This window comes from Pongo abelii, chromosome 23, assembly GCF_028885655.2.
Source record: "Pongo abelii isolate AG06213 chromosome 23, NHGRI_mPonAbe1-v2.0_pri, whole genome shotgun sequence".
In the NCBI taxonomy this organism is placed as follows: domain Eukaryota; kingdom Metazoa; phylum Chordata; class Mammalia; order Primates; family Hominidae; genus Pongo; species Pongo abelii.
In genome coordinates, this window is record NC_085929.1 from 28988371 (window position 1) to 29010572 (window position 22202).

The 22202-nt window shown below is 51.1% G+C and overlaps 2 protein-coding genes across 5 annotated transcripts in view; one reads left to right on the forward strand and one right to left on the reverse strand.

Moving 5' to 3' along the window:
* Nucleotides 1–1725: 1725 nt before the first annotated feature.
* On the reverse strand, nucleotides 1726–4796 carry LOC100447913 (testis-specific serine/threonine-protein kinase 1-like). The gene has a single exon (XM_054543110.2). It carries the CDS (start codon nucleotides 2437–2439, stop codon nucleotides 1885–1887), a length of 555 nt encoding a protein of 184 aa, XP_054399085.1. The 5' UTR covers nucleotides 2440–4796; the 3' UTR covers nucleotides 1726–1884.
* A 318-nt stretch (nucleotides 4797–5114) lies between these two features.
* DGCR2 (DiGeorge syndrome critical region gene 2) overlaps nucleotides 5115–22202 on the forward strand; it is an 84982-nt gene continuing 67894 nt past the window's right edge. For 2 of the 4 annotated variants that reach the window (XM_054542962.2, XM_054542963.2), the window contains exon 1: nucleotides 5143–5478. In XM_054542962.2, coding sequence (XP_054398937.1) covers nucleotides 5400–5478 — 79 coding nt within the window. In that variant the 5' untranslated portion in view covers nucleotides 5143–5399. 4 annotated transcript variants of the gene reach the window in all.

Sequence of the window (22202 nt, forward strand, 5' to 3'; positions counted from 1 at the left end):
GGCCTCCTGCCCTGAGTAGTGTGATCTCAGACAGATGGCCCACTCTCTCTGAGCTGTTTCCAGCTGTAAAACGGAGAGCAGGAACTCCTCCTGCAGGCCCTCCCACCCGGGCTCACCTGGCTGAGCTACAGTGAGGCTCTCAGACCTGCTTGCCAGCCACTGCCCTGAGGACCAGCGCAGGTCTGCGGGGATAATTGAGGAGGAGGCCCCAAGAGCCATTCCTCAGGATGTCCCACCCGGGCCCCCATCCCAGCACTCTGGGCTCCCTCTCCACCATGAGTTTCTTGGTGGGAAAAACAGGGTGGCCCCTTGAGGCCTGTTGGCAGAGTACACAGTGGCAGGCTGCTGATGAACCCCTAGAAGGCTTTATGGAGGCCTCAGCCTCTCAGCCGAGCCTGGAGAGCTGGACAGAGTCTACAAGGGCGAGTTCCCTGTATGATTATGGGCCGTGTGTGTGATGGGGGCGCAGTGGTGAGGCCTGGTGCCCAGAGGCCAGGGGAGGAAGCACTGGGCCACAGGAGGACTCCAGAGGCCAGGGTAGGTTCCTCCCTGCTGGGCAGTGGGAGCCAGGCTGGTGGGGGATGGCTCTGGACACTGTTGGAGGTGGTGGGAGGCTTGGGGTGGAGGCCTGAAATTAAACCACGTGGAAGGGGGCTGTGGGAACATAAGGAGGCAGGTGGACTTGGGGAGGAGTGCAAGGAGGGCCGGTCCAGGCTCTCACTGGACCCTACTTCTCCAAGGGGACTGAGGTTGGGGTCTTCCCGAGGTAGAGAAGTGACCATAGGTAGACTGTGGACAGTGATCATCGATGCTGCTGGCAGTGGAGCTCCTCTGCTCTGACATTCTCTGTGTCCAGCACCTGCTTCAGGCCCCGCCCTGGGGGAGTGGGAGTCGCACGACTGTCCTAGCCTTGGGTTTGACTTTGGCCGCATCCACTTAGAGGCCATGGGAGAGGTGATTCTGAAAGTGCTTGTCCTTTGTGGTTGCCTGTCTTATCCTACTTGCCAGTGTCCACTTCTAATGCAGGGGTGTCGTCCCTCGGGACAGGCTGGGACGGGGACAACAAGATGTGGTTGAGACCACACAAGACTGTGGGACATGCTCAGGCTGGAGTGTGGCTGGGTCATCCAGCAGAGCCTCCAACTTCTCCTGGGCTGGAGAATGACCACAGGGTGGGGCGACCCTGGCACTGTTGAAAGCTGGGTGCTGGCTGGACACAGGGGGTCTGTGATGAACAGAGCACAATGAGCGAGTTGCCCAGCAGGGTAGGGAGCTCAGGAGTGGCTGAGAGGCTGGCCACCCGCCCTCTGCAGCCTCCCGCAACCCCCACTGGCAGCCCTGTGGGGCTGGAGAGGTCTGCCCAGACCCTCAGTCCCAACTGCAGACAAAGCCTGCACTCCTCTGCAGGGGTGCCTCGGCACGCTTCTTGGTCCTGTCCTCTCCCTGCCCTTTCCCGACCCCAGCACCGCACTTGGGGGCATCCCTTCTGAGGCAGTGGCTTCCTCACTCACCTCTCAGCTCTGGCCCCTGCCCCTCCAGGTCTCTTCCAGCCCCAGCCCAAGCCCCAGCCCCAGCCTGGGCCTGAGGTCATGGTCTGGACTGGGCACGCTGGGATGTGTTTTCCCAAGCGAACGAGGAATCATAGCACAATCTGAGTGGGAAACCAGTGGAGGGGAGCCCAGGACTAGTCAGTTGAGGCAAAGACATTCACTTTGGCATCTGCATTAGTATAGTGATTTATTGCTCCTTTAGCAATGTCGGTTATGAAGTTCAAGGGGAGAGAGAAGAAACTGATGAAAACAGCGGCTCATCCGGGACTGTCTTCCTTCTCTGGTTTGTGCCTTGACTTCTTCAGAGCTTGGGCCTGAAGGCATGAGCTCCATCTCATTTGCCACTGGCACACTGGGCCACAAACAGCTCACTAGGTGTGCATCTCTGGAGGCTGTTGGGGGGCCCTTCCTTTTTCTCCCTGGTCGACAGCTTGCTGGGGAAGCCTAGGATGTCCGACTGCCTGGACATTTGCATTGCCAACCCCTCAGGTTTTGTCTCAGGCTGTCCCTCGGGCTGTGCCTGTTCCCCAGGCTCCAGCTTGGTGGCAGACCTCTTGGCAGAGCCAGGTTCAGGGGTCCACAAGAGTTCAGTTCCCTGGGAGCTTTCCCCCTCCTTGTTGATTACCATAGAGGGCAGTCCTTGTGCCTTGGGCTGCACCCAGCATTGGCTGAGGGTGTCATGGATGTGGAGCCACCAGCTGATGTCGGGCTGCAGCATGCAGTAGATGAGGTCCTTGCACTCGTCTGTCAGGTTCTTGGAGTGTGGGAAGTCCACACGGTGCTCCTTCTGGATACGCAGCATCTTCCTGATGTTGGAGTTGTTGTAAGGCATGGAGCTGCAGACCATGATGTAGAGGATCATGTACAGGCTCCAGATGTCATACACCATGGGCTGGTAGGGGATGCCTTGCAGCAGCTCGGGGGCTGCATATGCTGCCGACCCGCAGAAGTTCTTGCCTAATCTGTGTTGGCCACTGTCATCCCGCAGGCAGAGCCTGGAGAACCTGAAGTAGAACAGCTTGATGTTGAAGTCCTTGTCGAGGAGAAGGTTCTAACACTTAAGGTTCTGGTGCACGATGTCCAGGTCGTGGCAGTATTTAATGGCTGAGGAGAGTTGGTGGAACATCTTGCACGCCCTGTCCTCCGGCAGGGCTCCCTGGCACTCAATGAACTAGTTCTTTTTTCTCGACCCTGGCTGGGCTCCCATGGCAGATCTGGGGCTGGGAGCTAAAGGCGGGGCCTGGATGCCACCCTGAGCACTGGTGGTTGCTCTGAGGACAGTACAAGCAGCAGGGGCAGCACTGGAGAGTGGCCATTGTTTCTTCTGGCAGTGGAGCCCCTCTGCTGTGCCAGGCTCTGTGTCCAGCACCTGTTCCGGGCTACGCCCCAGGGGAGTAGGAGTCACATGACTATCCTAGCCTTGGATTTGACTTTGGCCTCATCCACCTAGAGGGAGTGAGCACCCCTTCCTCACAGGAGCCAAGTGGAACCCTGGGCCCCTCAGGATGACTTGGTAGGGCAGGCTGGATGTCACTCATGTTGGGTTGGGTCCCCACCTGCCGTGGCCCTTCCCCCTTTTCTCTGCTCCTTCGCCTTCTTCCCTAACCCTGACTGCCCACTGCCAGGCCTTTGTGCGTTCTTGGTTCTCCTCCTTCCAGACAGCCTCCTTCTCCTTCCTGCTGGGGACACCCCAACTACTGTCTCCTGGAAACCAAAAATAAAATTCTAAGCCCCCCAGCCATCTGAATGGACCCCTCCTCTCCACCAAGAGCACTCCAAACTTAACCTGAAAAACTAGTTCAGGCAGTGATAGGAAGTGGGACTCAGGCCTCATTATCCCTCCTCCCTTCAGGTTTCAGGCACAGCTAAGCAGTGTAACATCAACACAGAGACTTGAAGACTGACAACAGACCCTGTGGCAGTAAGATACCAGCATGACAGCAGGCCCGGAAAGAAACAAGTATTTTACTGCAAAACAGGTTTCTTTCACATATTTTGAAGTCACTCTGCAAAGCTGTTTCTTGTGGGGAAAATCTACATTCTGTGGAGAATCCCTATCCCTTTCAAGGTCTTTTCTCCTGAGAGAATTAACTAGAGTCTGGCACCTTTTATTCATTTTTCCTTTTTTTAATTTTTTTTTTTTGAGACAGAGTCTTGCTCTGTTGCCCAGGCTGGAGTGCAGTGGCATGATCTTGGCTCACTGCAACCTCTGCCTCCCCAGTTCAAGCTATTCTCCTGCCATCAGCCTCCTGAGTAGCTGGGATTACAGGCGTGCGCCACCACGCCTGGGTAATTTTTGTATTTTTAGTAGAGACGTGGTTTCACCATGTTGGCCAGGCTGATCTCGAACTCCTGACCTCAGGTGATGCGCCCGCTCAGGTGATCCCTCCCAAAGTGCTGGAATGACAGGCGTGAGCCACCGCGCCCGGCAGAGTCTGGCACTTTTTAATAAGAAACATCAACAGTCTCTTCTCTGTGAAGCCTGATACCTGGAGGCTTCATTTGCCTAAGAAGCTTGGTCTCCACAACCCCTTAATCTAGACAGTCCCTTTTATTGATTCCAGGTCTTTAGATAAACTCTTTGAACCAACTGCCAATTCGCATGACCTGGAAGCCCCCCTCTACCCCCCACTTTCAAGTTGTCCCGCCTTTTCTGACTGAACCAATGTGTATCTTACATGTGCTGATTGATGTCTTGTCTCCCTAAAATGTATAAAACCAGGCTGTAGCCCTACCCCCTTGGGCACCTGTCAGGATCTCCTGGGGCTGTGTCCCAGGCTATTGGTCACATATTGGCTCAGAAGAAATGTCTTCAAATATTTTAGAGTTGGACTCTTTTCGCCGACACTGCTCTCCAAGGTTCACCCTGTTGGTGATGACAGGTGAGAGGTGGCACTTGGAGCACCGTTCGCAGGGGCGCTGAGCCTCCTCTTTGCCTAGCTTTCTTTCCTGCACATGTGGCCTTCCCCTAGCCATTGTGTAGGCAGGTCCTCCAGGGAGCCGGCTTCGCTGCGGTCTCCAGGACCTGGCCTTCCCGGTCTCTCTTTGCCTGACACTTCCTTAGGCCATTCCTGTTCCTCTTTCTCCATCCATCCTCAGAACTGGCAGGCCCTCCTTCCTCCACAGCGGTTCGGCCTTAAAAAGACCCCTTTGGGGCGCACTTTTGGGCTGCTCACGGGACCTGAGCTTGCAGGTGTGAAGACCCTTGGAGTCCCAGCCAGGTTCCCACTTCGTTCTCTCCGCTCCCCACCCACGCGACCCCTCGGTGCCCCGCCCCATGCCCCGCGCCTTTCGATGTCCGTCCTTGTGGTCCCGCGCCCGCCGCCCCTAACCCGCGTCCAGAGACCCTACTCCCTTAGGAGGCCCCGCCGCTCAGGCCCCGGCCCCGGCCCTGCCTCTCTGCTTAACCAATGGCACGCCTCACTCCGTATGGTCCCGCCCTTCCCTTACAGCCCGCCCCTCAGTCCCCGCCCTTAGGTCCCCGCCCTCCGCCGTCGCGACCTTAGGCCTCACCCTCTTCGGGGGGGCTTTGGCTCTGGCCCCGCCCCCATCTTGGCGTTCATTGGCCCGCGCCTGCGCCGCGAGCAGGAGGCGGGGCGGCGCGGCGCGGAGCCGTGCAGGACGGCCGCCATCTTGCGCGCAGCTGGAGTCGGATCCTGAGGTTGCAGCCGAGAGTGCGCGCCAGCCCGCGGCCCAGCCGAAGCTCTTTCCCACCGCCTCTCCGCGCCTCGCCCAGGTCCAGCCCCGCCTGACCCTCCGCTTGGCACGGTCCCCTGACCCTCAGTCCGGCCCGGTCCGGCCTCCCAGCGGGGTCACGCAGCCGCCCCGGGGACGATGAACGGAGGATAAATGGTGCCCAAGGCAGACAGCGGCGCTTTCCTGCTGCTCTTCCTGCTCGTGCTCACTGTCACCGAGCCGCTGCGGCCAGGTGCGCCGCGCGATGGGGGCGGTGTGGGGGCGGGGCGGCGAGCGGGGCCGGGGTCGCCCCGGGACCTTCTTTCACCTGCGGCGCCCTCCTGCAGGGGCCGCGCCTGGGGCAGGGGCGGGCGGGGCCTGGGTCGCGGGCCGCCTGGCACTCTCTGCGGACGCCTGCTGGAGCTTACCTGGGCTCGCGGCGCCTCAGACTTAGTGCAGCTCTGCTGTCCAGGATGTTGCCTCTGGGCCCTTCCCGGGAGCGGCGGCGGCCAGGAGCTACGCCACGGGCGCACCCTCCCGCCAGCCCAGCGTCGGAGTTGGGCTGGGGACAGTGGCTCTCGGGGGCACCTGGTTTCACAGACGTCCTCCCAGCAGTGGCCTAGTGCCAGCCTCTCAGTCCTGGAAACTCGTCTCCTGGACAGTGGTGGTTGTGGCTGTCATTCAGTGAGACGTTGCACTAAAGAAGTCCTCAGGTCACACCGGGCCCAGAGGAGGCACCAGGAGTCAGCCTAGCGTTGTGTGGCCGGCGCGAGAGTCCCGGGAGCCGAGACCTCGCCACTGTGCGGGGCCCTTAGCCGTGCTGCGTGTATGTGATGAATGAGTCCGTGCTTTGGAACTCCCCTCGGAGCTAGTGTGTTCTTAAGTCTGTGGTGGGGAATCAGAACCGTGGCAACCAGGAGACCCTTTTCTACCTATTTCAGTGTACCTCCCCTTGAACTGCACCGAAAAATCAAACCCCCTAAATGCAGGACCGATGTATCCATCAGGCACAGGAATCCTGGTATCACTTGCCCACGGTACTTTTAGTGGCCTTCGAATGTTATTTTATTTATTTTTTTAAGTCAGCAGAAAAGAAGTTTTAGGTAAAAAAAAAAGTTTTCATATGTATATTAATACAGTCATCTTTATGCCAATACAGTGAAAAAGCATGACTCTTAATATTTCTTAATGGAGGAAAGGTCCCATGAAGGCAGAAGTGCCAGGGCCATCTTCTCTGATGACCTGGGTGTGGGAGCACGGGGTGTGTGGCCCTCTCCTGTGCCCTAGCCAGGCTCCCAGCCCAGATACACCGCACCTCTTGGCTCTGCGCTTGTGTCATCTGTATGGAATGTCTGCCTCCTCCCTATGGCCTACCTGGTGGCCAGGGCCCTGACCCGTGCTCAACCTGGACAGATTCAGTGATGCTTCTCTGGTCTCCCCATATAGAGCTAGTTGCTCACTGCTTTTGGCTGCTCTCTGGGCAGCGGGATGACTGGTTGCGGGGTGGCCTTGGTAAGAACAGAAGCCAGGAAAAGGGCTACCTGTGGAGGAGGGTATCATATAGGCTCTTGGAGGTCAGAACCAATGGGTTTGTGGGTTCTTGTGATTAACTTCTTTAGAAAACATGTATGTACCTGTAGAGAGGTAGAAGGTCACTGTTTTCTGATTCCTGAGTCCCAGTTTTGCAGATGAGGTCACCGGGCTCAGGTGAGGCCATATTATGCCTGGCTTCTTTGGGGTGCGTCTGGTTCCAGGCCCAGCATCTCCTGCCTGGGTGATAGAGGTGACTGACGTCCCCGACTCCTTTTTCCTTGCCAGCCTTTTCACATAGTCTGCCAACTGGCCAGCAGCAACTGAGAAAGTGCCTGTGAGTGCTTGCCCCCTGCCCATCCCTAGGGAATCCAAGTGACGAGAACAAGCCCCTCCTTTTAGGAGTGCCTGATGTGGAACAGAGGCCAGGTGTAAGTCACTTGTCACACTCCTGTGTGTTGAATACCCCGGAGTATGGGGTCCCAGAGGTGGGTGGAGGTGGCCATCTTTTTGTACCCGTGAAGCAGTGAGGGCGTCACAGGAGACCTCACACTGAGATTGGAGTAGGGCATGGGTGGGGTGGCTCTGGTAGAGGGAGCAAACTTATTCTTTTGATTCCATGACTCTCCAGATGAGAACCTTGCAGCTACCCCTGGAGGCGTCTTGAGTTGCCCTGCAGAACCCGGGGAGCTGCAGCTGGCTCCCTGGCTTTGGCTGGGCAGGGAGGGCAGGTCTCTGGGCCTGATGTGTTCCTTGTATGCCCGCATGTGCCTCTTCACACATTGACCCTGTGTGCTTCCTGAGAGTGCTGCAGGGATCTGCCTGGCTGGTGCTTGCAAGAGGCTGGGGCTTCTCTGGTCTTAGTCTGCGTTCTTTCTGTGGGGATTCCGGCCTTAAAAGCATACTTGAGTATGAGGAAGGTACCAGTCAGAGCCCACTTCTCAGGAGGGTGTTTTCTGACTCCTGCCTGGTGGGGTCCCTGAAGATGAGGCCAAGCCACTTGGGCCTCCTCTCTGGTACAGGGCAGGGTGGAAGGCCTTTCATGGAGTTATGGGGCAGCAAGTGCTTGCTGTACTTGACCTTTCACCAATTTTTTTTTTTTTTTTTTGGAGATAGAGTCCTGCTCTGTTGCCCAGGCTGGAGTGCAGTAGTGTGATCTTGGCCCACTGCAACCTCCACCTCCTTGGTTCAAGCGATTCTCCTGCCTCAGCCTCCGGAGTAGCTGGGATTACAGGCATCCACCTCCACGCCCGGCTAATTTTTGTATTTTTAGTAGAGATGGGGTTTTGCCATGTTGGCCGGGCTGGTCTGGAACTCCTGACCTCTGGTGATCCACCCGCCTTGGCCTCCCAAAGTGCTGGAATTACAGGCCTGAGGTACCATGCCCGGCAATTTTTTTTTAAATGCACATTTGAATTTGATTTAAGATGTGTCATGTGCCGGACACTGTTCTAAGCACTAACATATGTTAACTCTCAAGAGGTCCCTGCTAGATGCTGTTTTTAGCTTCATTTAAAGATGGGGAAACTGAAATCCAGAGCGCTCATGAAGCTAAGAGGCTGAGATGAGATTTCATCTTAGGAGTCTGGCCTTCCCCCCATCATGCACCCGTGACTGGGGCCTGTGCACTCCAACTGTGTGTCTCCAGCCCAGCCACAGGAGTACCTCACATTATGCTCTGAACAGCTTCCTTAACCCCAGGTGGAGCCACAGACTGCCTCTGTCCCCTGTTAGGTCCCGGGGTCCTCTAGGTGAGGGTGCAGAATCTTTTTCCATGTGGATACTCCAGTCTGAGGGACAGAACCACTCACCCTCTGCCAAATCCCTTCTGTGTTTGGCCATGTGACCACTGATGATGTGTGTTATGATCACTGGGGGTGTGATGAGGAAGAAGGGTTGGAGACTACTGCTGAGGTAACTGACAGCGAGATGGTGGGGGAATTTGGGGACCACTGATTGTGATATTGTCTCATTGGCCCTTTCTCCATCTGTGTAGAGAAGGCAGCATCGATTGCTGATTCTAAAACTGTTTTTCTTTCTAGCTTTAATTGTGAAACAAAATTATATCATGAGCCACAGCTCTATCCAGGTTGAACCCACCATACATAGCTGAGAAAAAATTGCCTTCTGAGTGCTGGTGCACCCTGGTCCCTTCCTGCTGGTTGTTGGTCCTGTACAGGGCTTGTGCTCAGCTAGGCCCCTTGGTAAGGTACAGGACTAGAAGGTCGTCTTCCTTCTATTGCTGGTACAGCTAGCTGGGAGAGGCAAGTGACTTGTCTAATGTCACACAGCTGGTGAGCAGCAGAGCGTGGGTTCAGACCCAGGTGGAGCTGGCTGCTAGCTCAGGGTTCTTTCTCTTTTGCTTTCAGTAGGCAGCTGTGCTGAGCTGATAAAATCTCAGGGAGCTGAGAAGTGAACACAGCACTTTGGCTCTGGAGTCCAGAGTTTTTTTTTGTTTGTTTGTTTGAGATGGAGTTTCTGTCTGTCACCCAGGCTAGAGTGCAGTTGCGGGATCTCAGCTCACTGTAACCTCTGCCTCCTGGGTTCAAGTAATTCTCCTGTGTCAGCCTCCAGAGTAACTTTGATTACAGCGCACACCACCATGCTGGGCTAATTTTGTATTCTTAGTAGAGACGGGGTTTCACCATGTTGGCCACGTAGGCTGGTCTCAAACTCCTGGGCTCAAGTGATCCACCTGCTTTGGCCTCCTAAAGTTACGGGATTGCAGGTGTGAGCCACCTCGCCCGGGCTGGAGTCCAGAGTTTTCTTTCATGTGAAGTAGCACAGGGGTTTGGTGAATAGGGAGAGAGTGCATATTTTCATCACAAGGAAAAGTGACCGAGGTTCAGAAGTAGCTGGAGAGGTGAGCTTGCACCTAGCCTTGCCAAATCCTCCTGAGTTTGGAGTGCTTTCATCTGTAGCTGCTACCGCGACACTTTGTAGAGTTTGTCCACTGGTAGATTTGGCTTTTGGGTTAACAAGTTCATTTTTTTTAGTTGGAAAGTGGTGTAATATACTTTCTATCTTCACTAGCTAATGAATTTTCCTTTTTTTTTTCTTGACAAAAAGAAACCTTTTATTTGGAAATAATTTCAAACTCAGAAAAGTTGCAAGAGTAAAATGAGTGCAGAGAACACCTGCATATCCTTTGCTGAGGCTTCCCTACTGTTGGCATTTTACCTTATTTGCCTTACCTCTCATCTTCCATGTGTATGTGCATATCTGTGTACTCACACACATTGCTTTTTTCTGAACCATTTGAGAGTAAGTTGTATGCGCCATGGCCCTTTATCGTTGTACATGTTAACCAGCAGAGAGTAGAGGCTGCTCCCACTTAACCCCACCTCATTGTTCTCACTAACACCTGCTATGTGCCAAGCCCTGTGTCACGTGGGAAGGTCTCGTGGGTGCAGGAAGCCCTGTGGTTAAAGGCCAGGTTGGCCCAGGTGGAGGCAAGCTGGCATCACTGCATGTCAGGGTTATTGTTTTAGTTGGCAGTTCTGGGTTTAGGAATGAAGACTGCTGTTGTGGAAGATTTGTGCTGTGTTAGGCTGCGCCTTCCCTGCTCCGCTTCCCAAGCTAGCTTGTGGGCACTTTCCCCACCCCTTCCTTCCCAGACACTTCCCAGAGTACTGAGTGATTATATCCTCTTAGCAGCGGTGACCGGTGATTTGTTTGTGCAAGTGTCCTTCTAGCAGTGACAGCAGGTAATCTTGTTATGCATAGATCCTCTTAGCAGTAATGGCAGGTGATTGATCTGTGTGTGTCCTCTTAGCAGTAAGGGCAGGTGATCTAGCTGTGCACGTGTCCTCTTAGCTATGGTGGGAGGTGATCTGGTTGTGAGGTGTCCTCTTAGCAGTGATGGGAGGTGATCTCATTATGCATGTTTCCTCTTAGCCGTAGTGGCAAGTGATCCGGTTGTGTGCATGTCCTCTCAGCAGTGATGACAGGTGATCTAATAGTGCATGCATCCTCTCAACACTGATGGCAGGTGATCTAGTTATTGACTCTCCCCTGCTGGACCTGAGCCTTTGACAGGCAGGAAGTTCCTCTGCCTCTCTTGGTTGTTGGCATAAGGAAGGACCCGATTGGCATTTAGTAGTTTCTTGACTCTTAAGTGGAATGCATCAGTGACAACATTTAAGGACCCCGTAGAAAGCTCTTGACTGATTAGATGTCTTTTCCTTGGTGTGCTATTAGATTTTCTCTTATCATATGTGCTGTTAGGTTTGGGTGCTGAGGTTTTGATGACCGTCCTCTTTCCTTTCTTTCCCTGCCAGTCTGCAGAGTGGGCTCGGTAATCCCTAGAGACAGTTTTGGGCCAACAGTTCATTGAGCAGAGTGATGCATGGGCTTGGGTATGGTTATTATGTGATAACTGTGTAACAACTGTATTTGTGTTTCTGACATGATTTACCAGTTGTCCTGGGAAGTTTAGTCAAAGCCAGTCCATCTCATCCTGCCATTCCAAGCTGTGTGTCCTGTCAGTGTGGACATGGCAGGCTTGGCAGGGCAAGTCTAGGTTGGAGGGTGAATGGCCTGTGGACCCAGATGCCCTGGACCTTCTGGGCATCCACCTGGGAGATGGGGAAGCTCAGGTCTGGTTTTGCCTCAAATGAGCTGTCAGTAAAAGTAGCAGCTGGGATTAGATCAAGCCTTCTCATCCTGGTCCATGGCAGGCAGTTGGGTATGGTGACTTAAGAGCATGGGCTCTAGAGCCACACTGCCTAGGCTCAATCTGTTCTACTGCTCACTCTGTGACTTCTGCTTCAGTTTCCTCATTTGGAACATGGACATCATAACAGAGCTTTATAGAGATGTTGTGAGGATTAAAATGGGGAAGTATAAAATTCTAAAAAGTGTCTGACATAAAGCAAACTCTTCGTCAGGCAAACTGTTAGTGTTAATACAGATAGAGTTCAGGAACCCTGAACTGAAATGTGAAATGTGAGGTGGTTTGTGCACAGGGCTTATTGGTCCGGAGAGGGCTCCCTCAGGAGGTGGCAGAGTGCAGTGGCTCTGAGGAGTGTCTGCCACACAGAGAGTGCTCTTTGCTGTTCTGATGGGATCAGAGGGACTGCGTATGACTTGCTGAGAGCCCCCGAAACAGCCATGGTGCTTTGGACAGGGCTGGGATTGTTCATACACGTTTTGCTCTTTGTCACATTCATGCTGTGTCACCTGGGCCTGGTCAGGCACAGACTGGGCACTCAGAAATCAGTTATTGAACAAATGCACAAATGCCTATTTATATTTTGACATAAAGAGCAACAGCTACTTTAGCCAGCAGGCCTTGCAGCTGCCTCTGGTGGGGGTGGCAAGGAGGATGAGAGCCTTGTGGCAGTCCTGCAAAAACGCCTTGGGAGGATGGGATCCGGGGGTAGGGGACATGGCTGTGGAGCCAGCTGGCCTGGGCCCCACCCTGGTGAGAGCTTGCTTCTGTGATGGGAGCTGAGCTGAGAGGTGAGAGCAAATGCGGCTTCTCATTAATGTGGATCCTCACTGAAGCTCACCAGCTGCCCAGCCTGGGGTGGAGGGTTGAGGGGCTCCCAGAGGGAGGGACCCCAGCAAGCTGGTGCAGAGGGAGCTGCCTCTCTGATGGACTTGCTGGCATCTGGCTTTGAGAACTGGACTGCCCTGTGTGAGGATGTGGCTGGACCTTCCCTGGGTCGTTTGCACAGTGCAGGGCTTGTTTCTGGTCAAGAGCTGGCTGGGTGCATGGGCTGCACATGCTTGCCTCTTGGCCTTCTCCTCCTCCTCTGCCTGGGGTAGCTGTTGCTTCAATTACTCTGAACTGGTCATTGTTCTTAGTGCCCTTGTACCCTACAGGTCCCTCCCTGTAGGCTGACTTCTGGCTGACCTCTGGCAAAATGGCAGACAGCTATCAGTTTGGTTAGCTTGTCTTCCTTGGTTAGTCTGTCATCCTTCAGCTGTTGGCTGCTACCTGTTGGACAGGACAGTACTGAGGACAGTATTCTGGTGGGTATGCTGAACTAAGGGTCCCCCAGGTAGACCCTGCCCTCTTCCTTGCCTGGGAAGTCTCATTTTCTGGGAAACCTTCCTTAGGAGTTCATAGTTGTGGAGAGGATTGTTTGTGGCTGGCCAGGGCACTGGATGAGGGGCAGGAGTCACAGCAGAGGGACCCAGAAGGTCAACACAGGGATGATCAGCAGGAGACTGACCATAGGACCTGGCCAGATGCTCCACTGAAACTAGGTCTGCTGATGCAGAGGTCTCTCCGGTGCCACTGGCTGCTTCTTAGGGCCTCCAGGTAGATTAGTTTACCTACAAAACTCTGTCTATGGTCTTAGAATAAGAGGATCTGGAAGAGCTAGAGGCTTGTTGGGGGCCATGGCAGGCCTTTGCTGCAGCTCTTGGAGGTTTCTTGGCCACTCCTGACAGTGGGAGCAGCTCTTAGGATTTCCCCATCTACCCTATTTGCGAAGGATGCCTGCTAGACCAGCATGGTAAGCCGTGGGGCATGGAGAGAGCCCAAGGGTGTAGAAGATCTTGTCTGGACAATCTAGAAAAAATAAAGTTGATATTTTTTCACATTTGCTAACATTCATACATAGAATATTTTACATAAATGGAATTATATTTTTTATTTAATTTTTTTATTTAACTTATTTTGAGATCTTTGTAGATCAGTGCATATATAACTTCATTCTTTTTTTTTTTTTTTTTTTTGGTAACAAGATGGAGAGGAGAGGTGGGAATGGGTCGGGGCCAGATTGTCTTAACTTGTTCTTTTTTTTTTCTCAGACGGAATCTTGCTTTTGTTGCCCAGGCTGGAGTGCAGTGGCACAATCTCAGCTCACTGCAACCTCCACTTCCTGGGTTCAAGTGATTATGTTGCCTCAACCTCCCAAGTAGCTGGGATGACAGGCATCTGCCACCGTGCCTGGCTAATTTTTGTATTTTTAGTAGAGATGGGATTTCGCCATGTTGGCCAGGCTGGTCTCAAACTCCCCACCTCAGGTGATCCGTCTGCTTTGGCCTCCCAAAGTGCTGAGATTACAGGCATGAGCCACTGTGCCTGGCCTAACTCATTCTTTTTTAGAAATCTTTTTACTTTGGAAATATTTCAAACCTACATAACAGTAGGTTGACTTGGCAAGTGGAAACCCCTTCACCTGGCCTCTTCAGGATGGGAGCATGTCGCCTTCTGACATGTTTCCATCAACTTGAAATTCCTTTTTACCAGGCTTATCTTGTACCTTACCTGCCCCAGACTGGAATGGGGCATTTTTCCACAGAGCACTGGTTCCTTTTGGTGGGAGATGGTATTTAGAAAGCAGGATTTTGGTGGTAGATGTGTTTATTGCTAGCTACTAGGGTATGCTGCAACTCCATCTTTTCAGTCTAGCCCAAGAGGTGTGTGCATACATGCATGTGTCTGTGCCTGCGTAAGTTCATACTGTTATTTATTTTTTATTTTTTATTTTTTGAGATGGAGTCTCGCTCTGTTACCAGGCTGGAGTGCAGTGGGGTGATCTCGGCTCACTGCAACCTCCGCCTCCCGGGTTCAAGCGATTCTCCTGCCTCAGCCTCCCAAGTAGCTGGAACTACAGGCATGCGCCACCACGCCTGGCTAATTTTTGCATTTTTAGTAAAGATGGGGTTTCACCATGTTGGCCAGGATGGTCTCAATCTCTTGACCTCATGATCTGCCTACCTCCACCTCCCAAAGTGCTGGTATTATAGGTGTGAGCCACTGCGCCTGGCCCATACTGTTTCTTTAGTTTTAATCCAGCGTTCCAGGGTCTTGCTTGCTTTCTGTTTCGTGTTTGTTTCTCTCTTTTTCTATAGTGAGAACCCTGGCTCCCAACAGCATCAGTAGGCTTACTCATTTGCTTAGTCTTACACTGCACCCAGAATAGTTTCAGAAGTACTGCATTCCCACCACTAGTAACAGCAGACCTACTAAGTAGAATTTAATTTTTTTTTTTTTTTTTTTTTTTTAGCTCTTTGTGTTTTCAGACTGATGGTGTATACTCAAGAGTCTTGGGTTCAAAAGCTACTTGGATTAATTCTCTTCTCTCTTCCATGTGATTGTTACACGATTAGGTTCAAAACTGTGTTGAGGCAGGGCAGGGTGGTTCACACCTGAAATTCCAGCACTTTGGGAGGCTGAGGTGGGTGGATTGCTTGAGCCCAGAAGTTCTAAACCAGCCTGGGCAATATGGCATCTCCGCAAAAAATGCAAAAATTAGCTGGGCGTGATGGCACACGCCTGTAGTCCCAGCTACTTGGAGGGGACTGAGGTGGGGGGATCATCTGAGTCCAGTGAGCTGAGGTTATGGTGAGCTGAGGTTATGGTGAGCCGAGATCATGCCTCTGCACTCAGCCTAGGCAACAGAGCAAGACCTGCCTCAAAAACCAAAACCAAAAAAAAACCATGTTTTTTTTTATTTGAAACCATGTTTATTAAATAATATTGAGAGTGGTATTTACTGTAACCTCAGTATTATAACAAGCCCCTCTTTCATTACACTAGTTGGTAAGGAAGCATCTCAATTTTTAACAGGTTTTATTATTTTCCTAGGTAATTTTTTTTTTTTTTTTTTTAGATGGAGTCTCGCTGTGTCACCTAGGCTGGAGTGCAGTGGTGCGACCTCGGTTCACTGTAACTTCTGCCTCCCGGTTTCAAGCGGTTCTCCTGCCTCAGCCTCCCCAGTAGCTGGGACTACAGGTGCGTGCCACCACGCCCAGATAATTTTTGTATTTTTAGTGGAGATGGGGTTTCGCCATGATGGCCAGGCTGGTCTTGAACTCCTGACCTCAAGTGATCCACCCGCCTCTGTCTCTGAAAGTGCTGGGATTATAGGCATGAGCCATCATGCTCAGCCAATAATTGGATATTTTAAAAAGAATTATTTTTCATTTCTGACAGTCCTGAGCCTTCGTTGACGTACTTTTGTCAAAACTCTTGGCAAATCACTTTTTCAGTTTCAGTTTCTTCCTGGAGACAAAAAAAAAAAGAGTTTAGATGTTCAAGGGCTATTTAGGCCCAAGTGCTGACATTGTGAGCTTGTTGGTTTAACAGGGTCTCAATTCCACCAGCCATCACCCTTTGTGTTTCCTGTCCATCCGATAGCTTGGGTTCGTGCTCTGATAGTCTTTGGGTATGCAGTGGTATGGGGGAGCTGTCTGAAGCAGGGGCTGAGGTTGGCCTGGGAGTTTGGGTATAGTTGTACACACCCTTTACCTGACAAGACTCATTGTGGAGGGGTGATCAGTGAGGCAGGTGGTAGGTCTGTTTTGGAGATTAGGATGCTGAGACCCAGAGAGGTTAATTAGCTTGCCTGGTGGCATCATTTAGCTTTTAAGTAGAAGCAAGAACAGGAAACTCAGGACTGCTGTCCTGAGCCACATGCTTTGCCTCCTGCACCATGATTCCAAAAGCTGATGAAAGAGCTGTATGGCAGAGGGAGCTAAGTGGAGCGCCACCACCTGGGGCCTCTTGCCTAAGAACCGGGCACCTTTTCACTGGGTTGGGCATTGCTAGTGTTCACAGTTCTGACTGTACCAGCATCTCGTGTGGGCACTGATGCTGTGATGTCTCTTTGGGCTTGGGTGATCAATTCAGGCCAGCTGGTGACCACCCTCTGTGATCTCACCACACAGTGATTGCAATCAAAGCTACCTGTGCGTTTCCAGAAGCTTGGGAGGCTTATTAGAGTGTTACCTTCTTTTGTATGGACGGACTTTGTGGGTTTTCAACTGTGTGGATGTATTAACTCCTTAACAAACATTCATGAAAGTAAAAGATGAGGAAAAGGTATTTTAAAAGGAAAAAAATTTGTATAACTGAATGTAAAACATACTCCTTAACAGAAAAAATAGATCTAAAATGCTTGGAACCCACAAAAAAGTTAAATGAAATTCTAGCTTAATGCTGTTGCATATTTCTGCTTTATAATTGCAACATGAGATGTGATGCCTTTTTATAGGAAGTAGGTACTCATATTAACCTCATTTTACAGATAGAGAAACAGAGCTTGGGAGACTAAGTGACTTAGCCGAAGTCACACAGCTTTTAAAGTCATGGAGTGGGTATTTGAAACCCGGGCAGCATAGAGTTCATGCTGTGATATTGCACAGCTTCAAGAGAAGTCTCCGGCTCTTTTTCCATCTACTCCTTGTCTTTCTCCTTCTGCCTTTTCTTTCTTTTTTTTTTAAATTTAATTTTATTTTACTTTAAGTTCCAGGATACATGTGCAGAACATGCAGGTTTGTTACATAGGCATACATGTGCCATGGTGGTTTGCTGCACCTAACAACCTGTCATCTAGGTTTTAAGCCCCGCATGCATTAGGTATTTGTCCTAATGCTCTCCTCCCGCCTTTTCAATGTGAACCTCCCCACTCTGCTTTTCTTGTCTTCGTCCCATAGCTTCAGCAGGCTCCAGGTGCCGCAGCCCTGACTCCTCAGGGCCCACCCCTGCTGTGTCCACGCAAATGCCCCCAGGAAGCTGACACTTCCCCGCAGCCTGTTCCTGCAGTCCCTGCCTTGGTTCTTAGCTGATGCTGTCATCATTATCACCCCCACCCCCTCCCCATTTCTGAGCATCAGGCACCCTGATCAGCACTTAGCATGTAATAGCTCCATTAACCTTAATTGTAACCCCACTTTTTGGATAGAGTTTTTGGTGTGTTAAATCTTGTGCTCAACTTAGATTTTGAAATAAGAGCAGGAAATGAAGCTTTCAGACTACAAATGTTTCCTTTGAATGTTCTTTAAAGACCCCATATGATAGGACATGTGCTTTTTGTGAGTGTAACTCCCTGTGGTGATCACACTAAAGTTTGGACCCACTCTGTTAGACAAGGGAGGAACTGGGCAGAGCTGCCTGCCCATGGCTGGGCTGTAGGTTCAGTCTCCTTTTAGATACGTCAGATTTCTAGTCTTGCTTTCTCGCAGGAGTTACTTCATTCAGTAGTAATATTATCCTTAGGACTTTAAAATCCCTCCATATTTTATGTGTGCTTTTCAGGGTCAGGTGGCCCCACTGCTACCGCAGTTTTTTTTTTTTTAATAGCGTAAAATATACCATCATAACCACTCAATTCAGTGTTCAGTTCATTCAGTGTTCAGTAGTGCCAGAGTATGTACCTTGTTATGCAACAGATCTCTAGAATGTTTTCATCTTGCAAAACTGAAACTCAGTACCCATTGAGTAACTACCCCTCCCTTTTATCTTTCTTTCCAGCCTGGCAACCACCATCTTACTTCCTGTTTCTAAGAGTTTGACTACTTCAGATACTCCATATAAGTAGAATCATGCAGTATTTGTCTTTTTATGTTTGGCTTATTTTACCTCAAGGTTCATCCATGTTGTAGCACGTGTCAGAACTTTTTAAGGCTGAGTTGTATTCCACTGTATGCATATACTGCATTTTGTTTATTCAGTGTACACCTGGGTTGCTTCCACCTCTTAGTTATTGTGAGTAGTACTGCTATGAGCATGGGCATATGAATATCTCTTTGAGACCTTGCCTTCAATTAATTTTGGTATATACCCAGAAGTGGAATTGGAATTGCTGGATCATATGGTAATTCTATTTTTAATTTTTTAAGGAAACTCCATGCTGTCTTCCATAGTGACTGTACCATTTTACATTCCTACCAACGATGTACACGAGTTCTGATTTCTTCACATCCTTGCCAACACTTGTTTGTTTGTTTGTTTTTGACAGTGGCTATCCTAATGGGTGAGGTGATAGCCTATTGTGGTTTTGGCTTACATTTCCCTGATGATTAAGGAGGTTTTTTTTTTTTCTTTTCCTTTTGAGACAGTTTTGCTCTGTCATCCAGGCTGAGGTGCAGTGGTGTAATCGTAACTCCCCGAAGCCTTGACCTCCTGGGCTCAAGTGATCCTCCTGCCTCAGCCTTCCATGTAGTTGGCACTACAAATGCATGCCACCACACCCAGCTAATTTTTTGATTTTTTTTTGTAGAGATGAGATCTCACTTTGTTGCTTAGGCTGGTCTTGAGTTCCTGGGCTCAAGCAATCCTCCCACCTCCGCCTCCAAAAGTGTGAGGTTCATTTTCTGATATGTGGAGTCCAACTGTCTAGTACCATTTGTTGAAAGGTTATACTTTCTCCATTGAATTGTCTTTGTACCTTTGTCAGAATCCATTGACTACATTTGTATGGGTCTATTTCTGTTCTGTTGGTCTGTGCATCTTTTTTTTTGTTTTTAGATAAATTCTCTGTTGCCCAGGCTGGAGTACAGTGGTGGGATCACAGCTCACTGCAGCCTTGACCTCCCTGGCTCAAGTGATCCTCCCACCTCACCCTCACTGAGTAGCTGGGACCACAGGTGTTCACCATCATATGTGACTAATATTTTTATTTTAATTTTTGTAGAGACTGGATCCCTGTGTTGCCCAAGCTGGTCTCCAGCTCCTGGGCTCAGGTGATTCTCCTGTCTCAGCTTTCCAAAGTGTTGGGATTACAAGTGTGAGCTACTGTGCTCAGTGTGGTCTGTGTATCCTTACTAAGCTTTTGATCAAAGACTTTTTTAATTTTAAAGAAGTCTGATTTATCATTTTTTCTTGTTATGGTCGTGCTTTCTGTTTTTGTCTAATAAATCTTTGCCTACCCCAAGGTTACGAAGATCTTCTCCTTCCCTAGTAGAATCTGAGCTTTGTGGGGGCAGACACCTTATGTTTCTCCTCCTGCTTTTCTCACTTGTGTCCTGTACAACACCTGGCCCCTAGGAGGTACACGGCAGTGTTCATGGAAGGAGCAAATGAGTTGTCTTAAGGATTCATAATAATGTACTCTAAGCACTTGATATACTGCCTGGCACATGCAAAATGAGCATTCAGGAATCTGATTTGACTACAGCTGTTCTTTCTCTTAGAGAAATTGGCTGTGCTATTCTGTGGCTGTGATCGAAATGTGGTGCGAGTGTTGGATGAAACTGCTGATGTTTACATCAGATGCGAGATAGCTCTCACTCCAGTTCTGTCCCACCCTCCTGCCCTGGTCTTATTCCCAAGTATGTAGCCCCTCCTGCCCGAACCCCCATGAAATAAGGACTGATTGCAAGTTGCTGTTCTTTTCCTGAAAGTGTCACTCATGGAATAGGTATGCTTGGCGGACCTGCCTTTCTCTTCTTTCATCTTATATGATCCCTTCCTTTTTCTTAGGACCTTCCCTTCTTTTCTAGGATAACTTATTTTAAACAGGGCCTTCTTTCCCAAACATCTGCCTAAGGAGAAGCCCCAGGGCAGAGCAGCTGAGCCAGTGTTTTGGTTGGACAGCATCTACAGATAGATGGTAGCAGGTGGTGATCACTTCTTCTCCTGGAGGTAGAAAATGCTTGTTATTTATGAGAAATAAATGCTGAAGCATAGGCCTTGTCCCTTTGTTCTTGTGTGGTGTTCCCCAGTGTCAGTGTTGTGACCCCTTGGGCTGTGGGAGAAAGTGGCTGGCACTCCCCTAGCGCTTGGCAACCCTACTCCCTCTCCACTGTCGCAGGAGAGCTGGCCACCTGTCTCCAGTGGTGGTGATGGGGAGTCAGGAGCTCCAGGGTCCAGGGGAGGAGTGACTGAGGGTGGAGTCTTCACTCAGAGATTCCACTTGCCCCGGGGGCTGTTTGGAAATGGGTTTGGTGATTATGTGTTTGGGGAGCTACTGCCATTTAGGGAGCCATATCAAAGAAGTTGCAGGCATATTTCAAAACCACAGCAGGAGTGTTTGCAGGTGTAAAATATTTTGTTCTAGTAACTGGCCACTGGTAGGGAAAAAAAGTACAATATGTTGGTACATCCTTGGCTCTGCGCCAGACTGGTGGTGGGGCTCTGGTATCCCTGGGCTTTGTGCAGTGAGCCCCTAGAGGCTCTACTGACTGCTGTCTCAGTGAAGGAAATGGCTCAGAGCTGGAAAGTTTGGACCTGGTCCTCTAAGGAGTCAGAATGCAGAGCCCCAGCCAGGGGCTCTGCTGGCTTCAGGGATGGGGATTTGGGTCAAAGAGCCCACAGCCTGGCCTCTGATGCCCATTCTGCTGCTGCCAACTTGATGTGGGACACTGAGTAGGCGGGTCAGCCCCTCTGAGAAGCTAGCTGGCTGGACTAGTTGGGGGTTTCAATACAAAGAACAGCTTCAGGCCTTCCTTCACATTTTGCTAATGAAACTTCCAATCTTATCATTTTCCATGAGCCACACATGTCTTGTTCCTGTTTGAACTCTGGGCCCTTGTGGGTGAGGAGCCGGCTGGCCTCTGAGCTCCTTGTGGCTTGAGGTTCAGATGCTGGCATCCTTGGTGCTGTAGCCTGTTGGCTGCCAGTACAAAGGATGCCCAGGCCTCCAGGTATCAGCAGTCTTCACTGCCCCCCGCTGCTGAGACGCAGTGGCAGATCAAACTGCACAGAACCCCTGGCCATGGTTCCTGCCTCCCGTCCTCTCTTTGCCCTCGTGGGTCCCTCTCAGAGCATTTGCCTCTTCAGAGGACCTCCCAGGATTGTTCCTAAGGGTGGCATATGTGAAACTTAAGCAGCTGAGCATTGTTGGAGTGATTTTCACCTTTGGGCCTCATGACCTCCGTGGAAGTCAGGAGGGATAGGCAGGGCAGGATGGTCACCTCCATGCTTTACAGATGGAGGAAGCAGCCTGGCGAGGCGGAGTAGGGTTGCACGGGCCAGGAGCTGAAGCCTGCTGTTTGTCTCGCGATGGATCTCTGGGGCGTCTTTCCGAGCCAGTCCTCCCTGCATGGTTCCAGGAAGCCACAGGGGTGGGGAGGTTGCGTGCTGGCCTGCTGGTGCTACGGGGCAGTGGCAGCGATGGGGAAGGGGCTAGACGGGCTGCAGGGGAGAGCTGCAGGGACTGGTGAACCAGGACCCCCAAGAACCTGGGTGTGGGGCTTTGCAGGAAGGTTAGAGGTGGCCCTTGGATTCCATAAAAGGGCAGATGGCATTTGAGCACTGTAGAGAAGGCAGGGAGTTTGAGATGTTGATCACAGTTGGTTCTGGGATGGTCTGTGCACTGTTTGGAATGCCAGGTCCTGCCTTTCCTCACTTCCTAGCTCTGCCCTCCCAGGTCTGCTGTCTGTGCTGACGCAGGTTGGTGTTCTGATGATGCACTCCTCTATCGCCAGCTGCGTCCCTTTCTGGAGTTATAGCACATCCCATGAAGCTATCTGGTCCCGAAGTCCCTCTGGGGCCCCGGAGTACAGCGTGCCTTCCAGAGTGTGCGTCGCTCCTTTCCCCACTGGGCAGCACCTGTTCAGGATGGGTGCTTGCCGGAGGCCTGCCCATGGCCCCTGATGGCTGAGATGTTGGCCATCTCTGAGGCCCCATTCAAGGCCTTTATTACTCACTCTTGCCTCAGGACAGAGGTGACCCCTCCATTTAGAAGGTCACTGAGCAATATGCCCTCTGTTTTGTCTTTTAGTTATTTGTGCTATCAACAGTGGTCTCTGTCCTCTCTATTT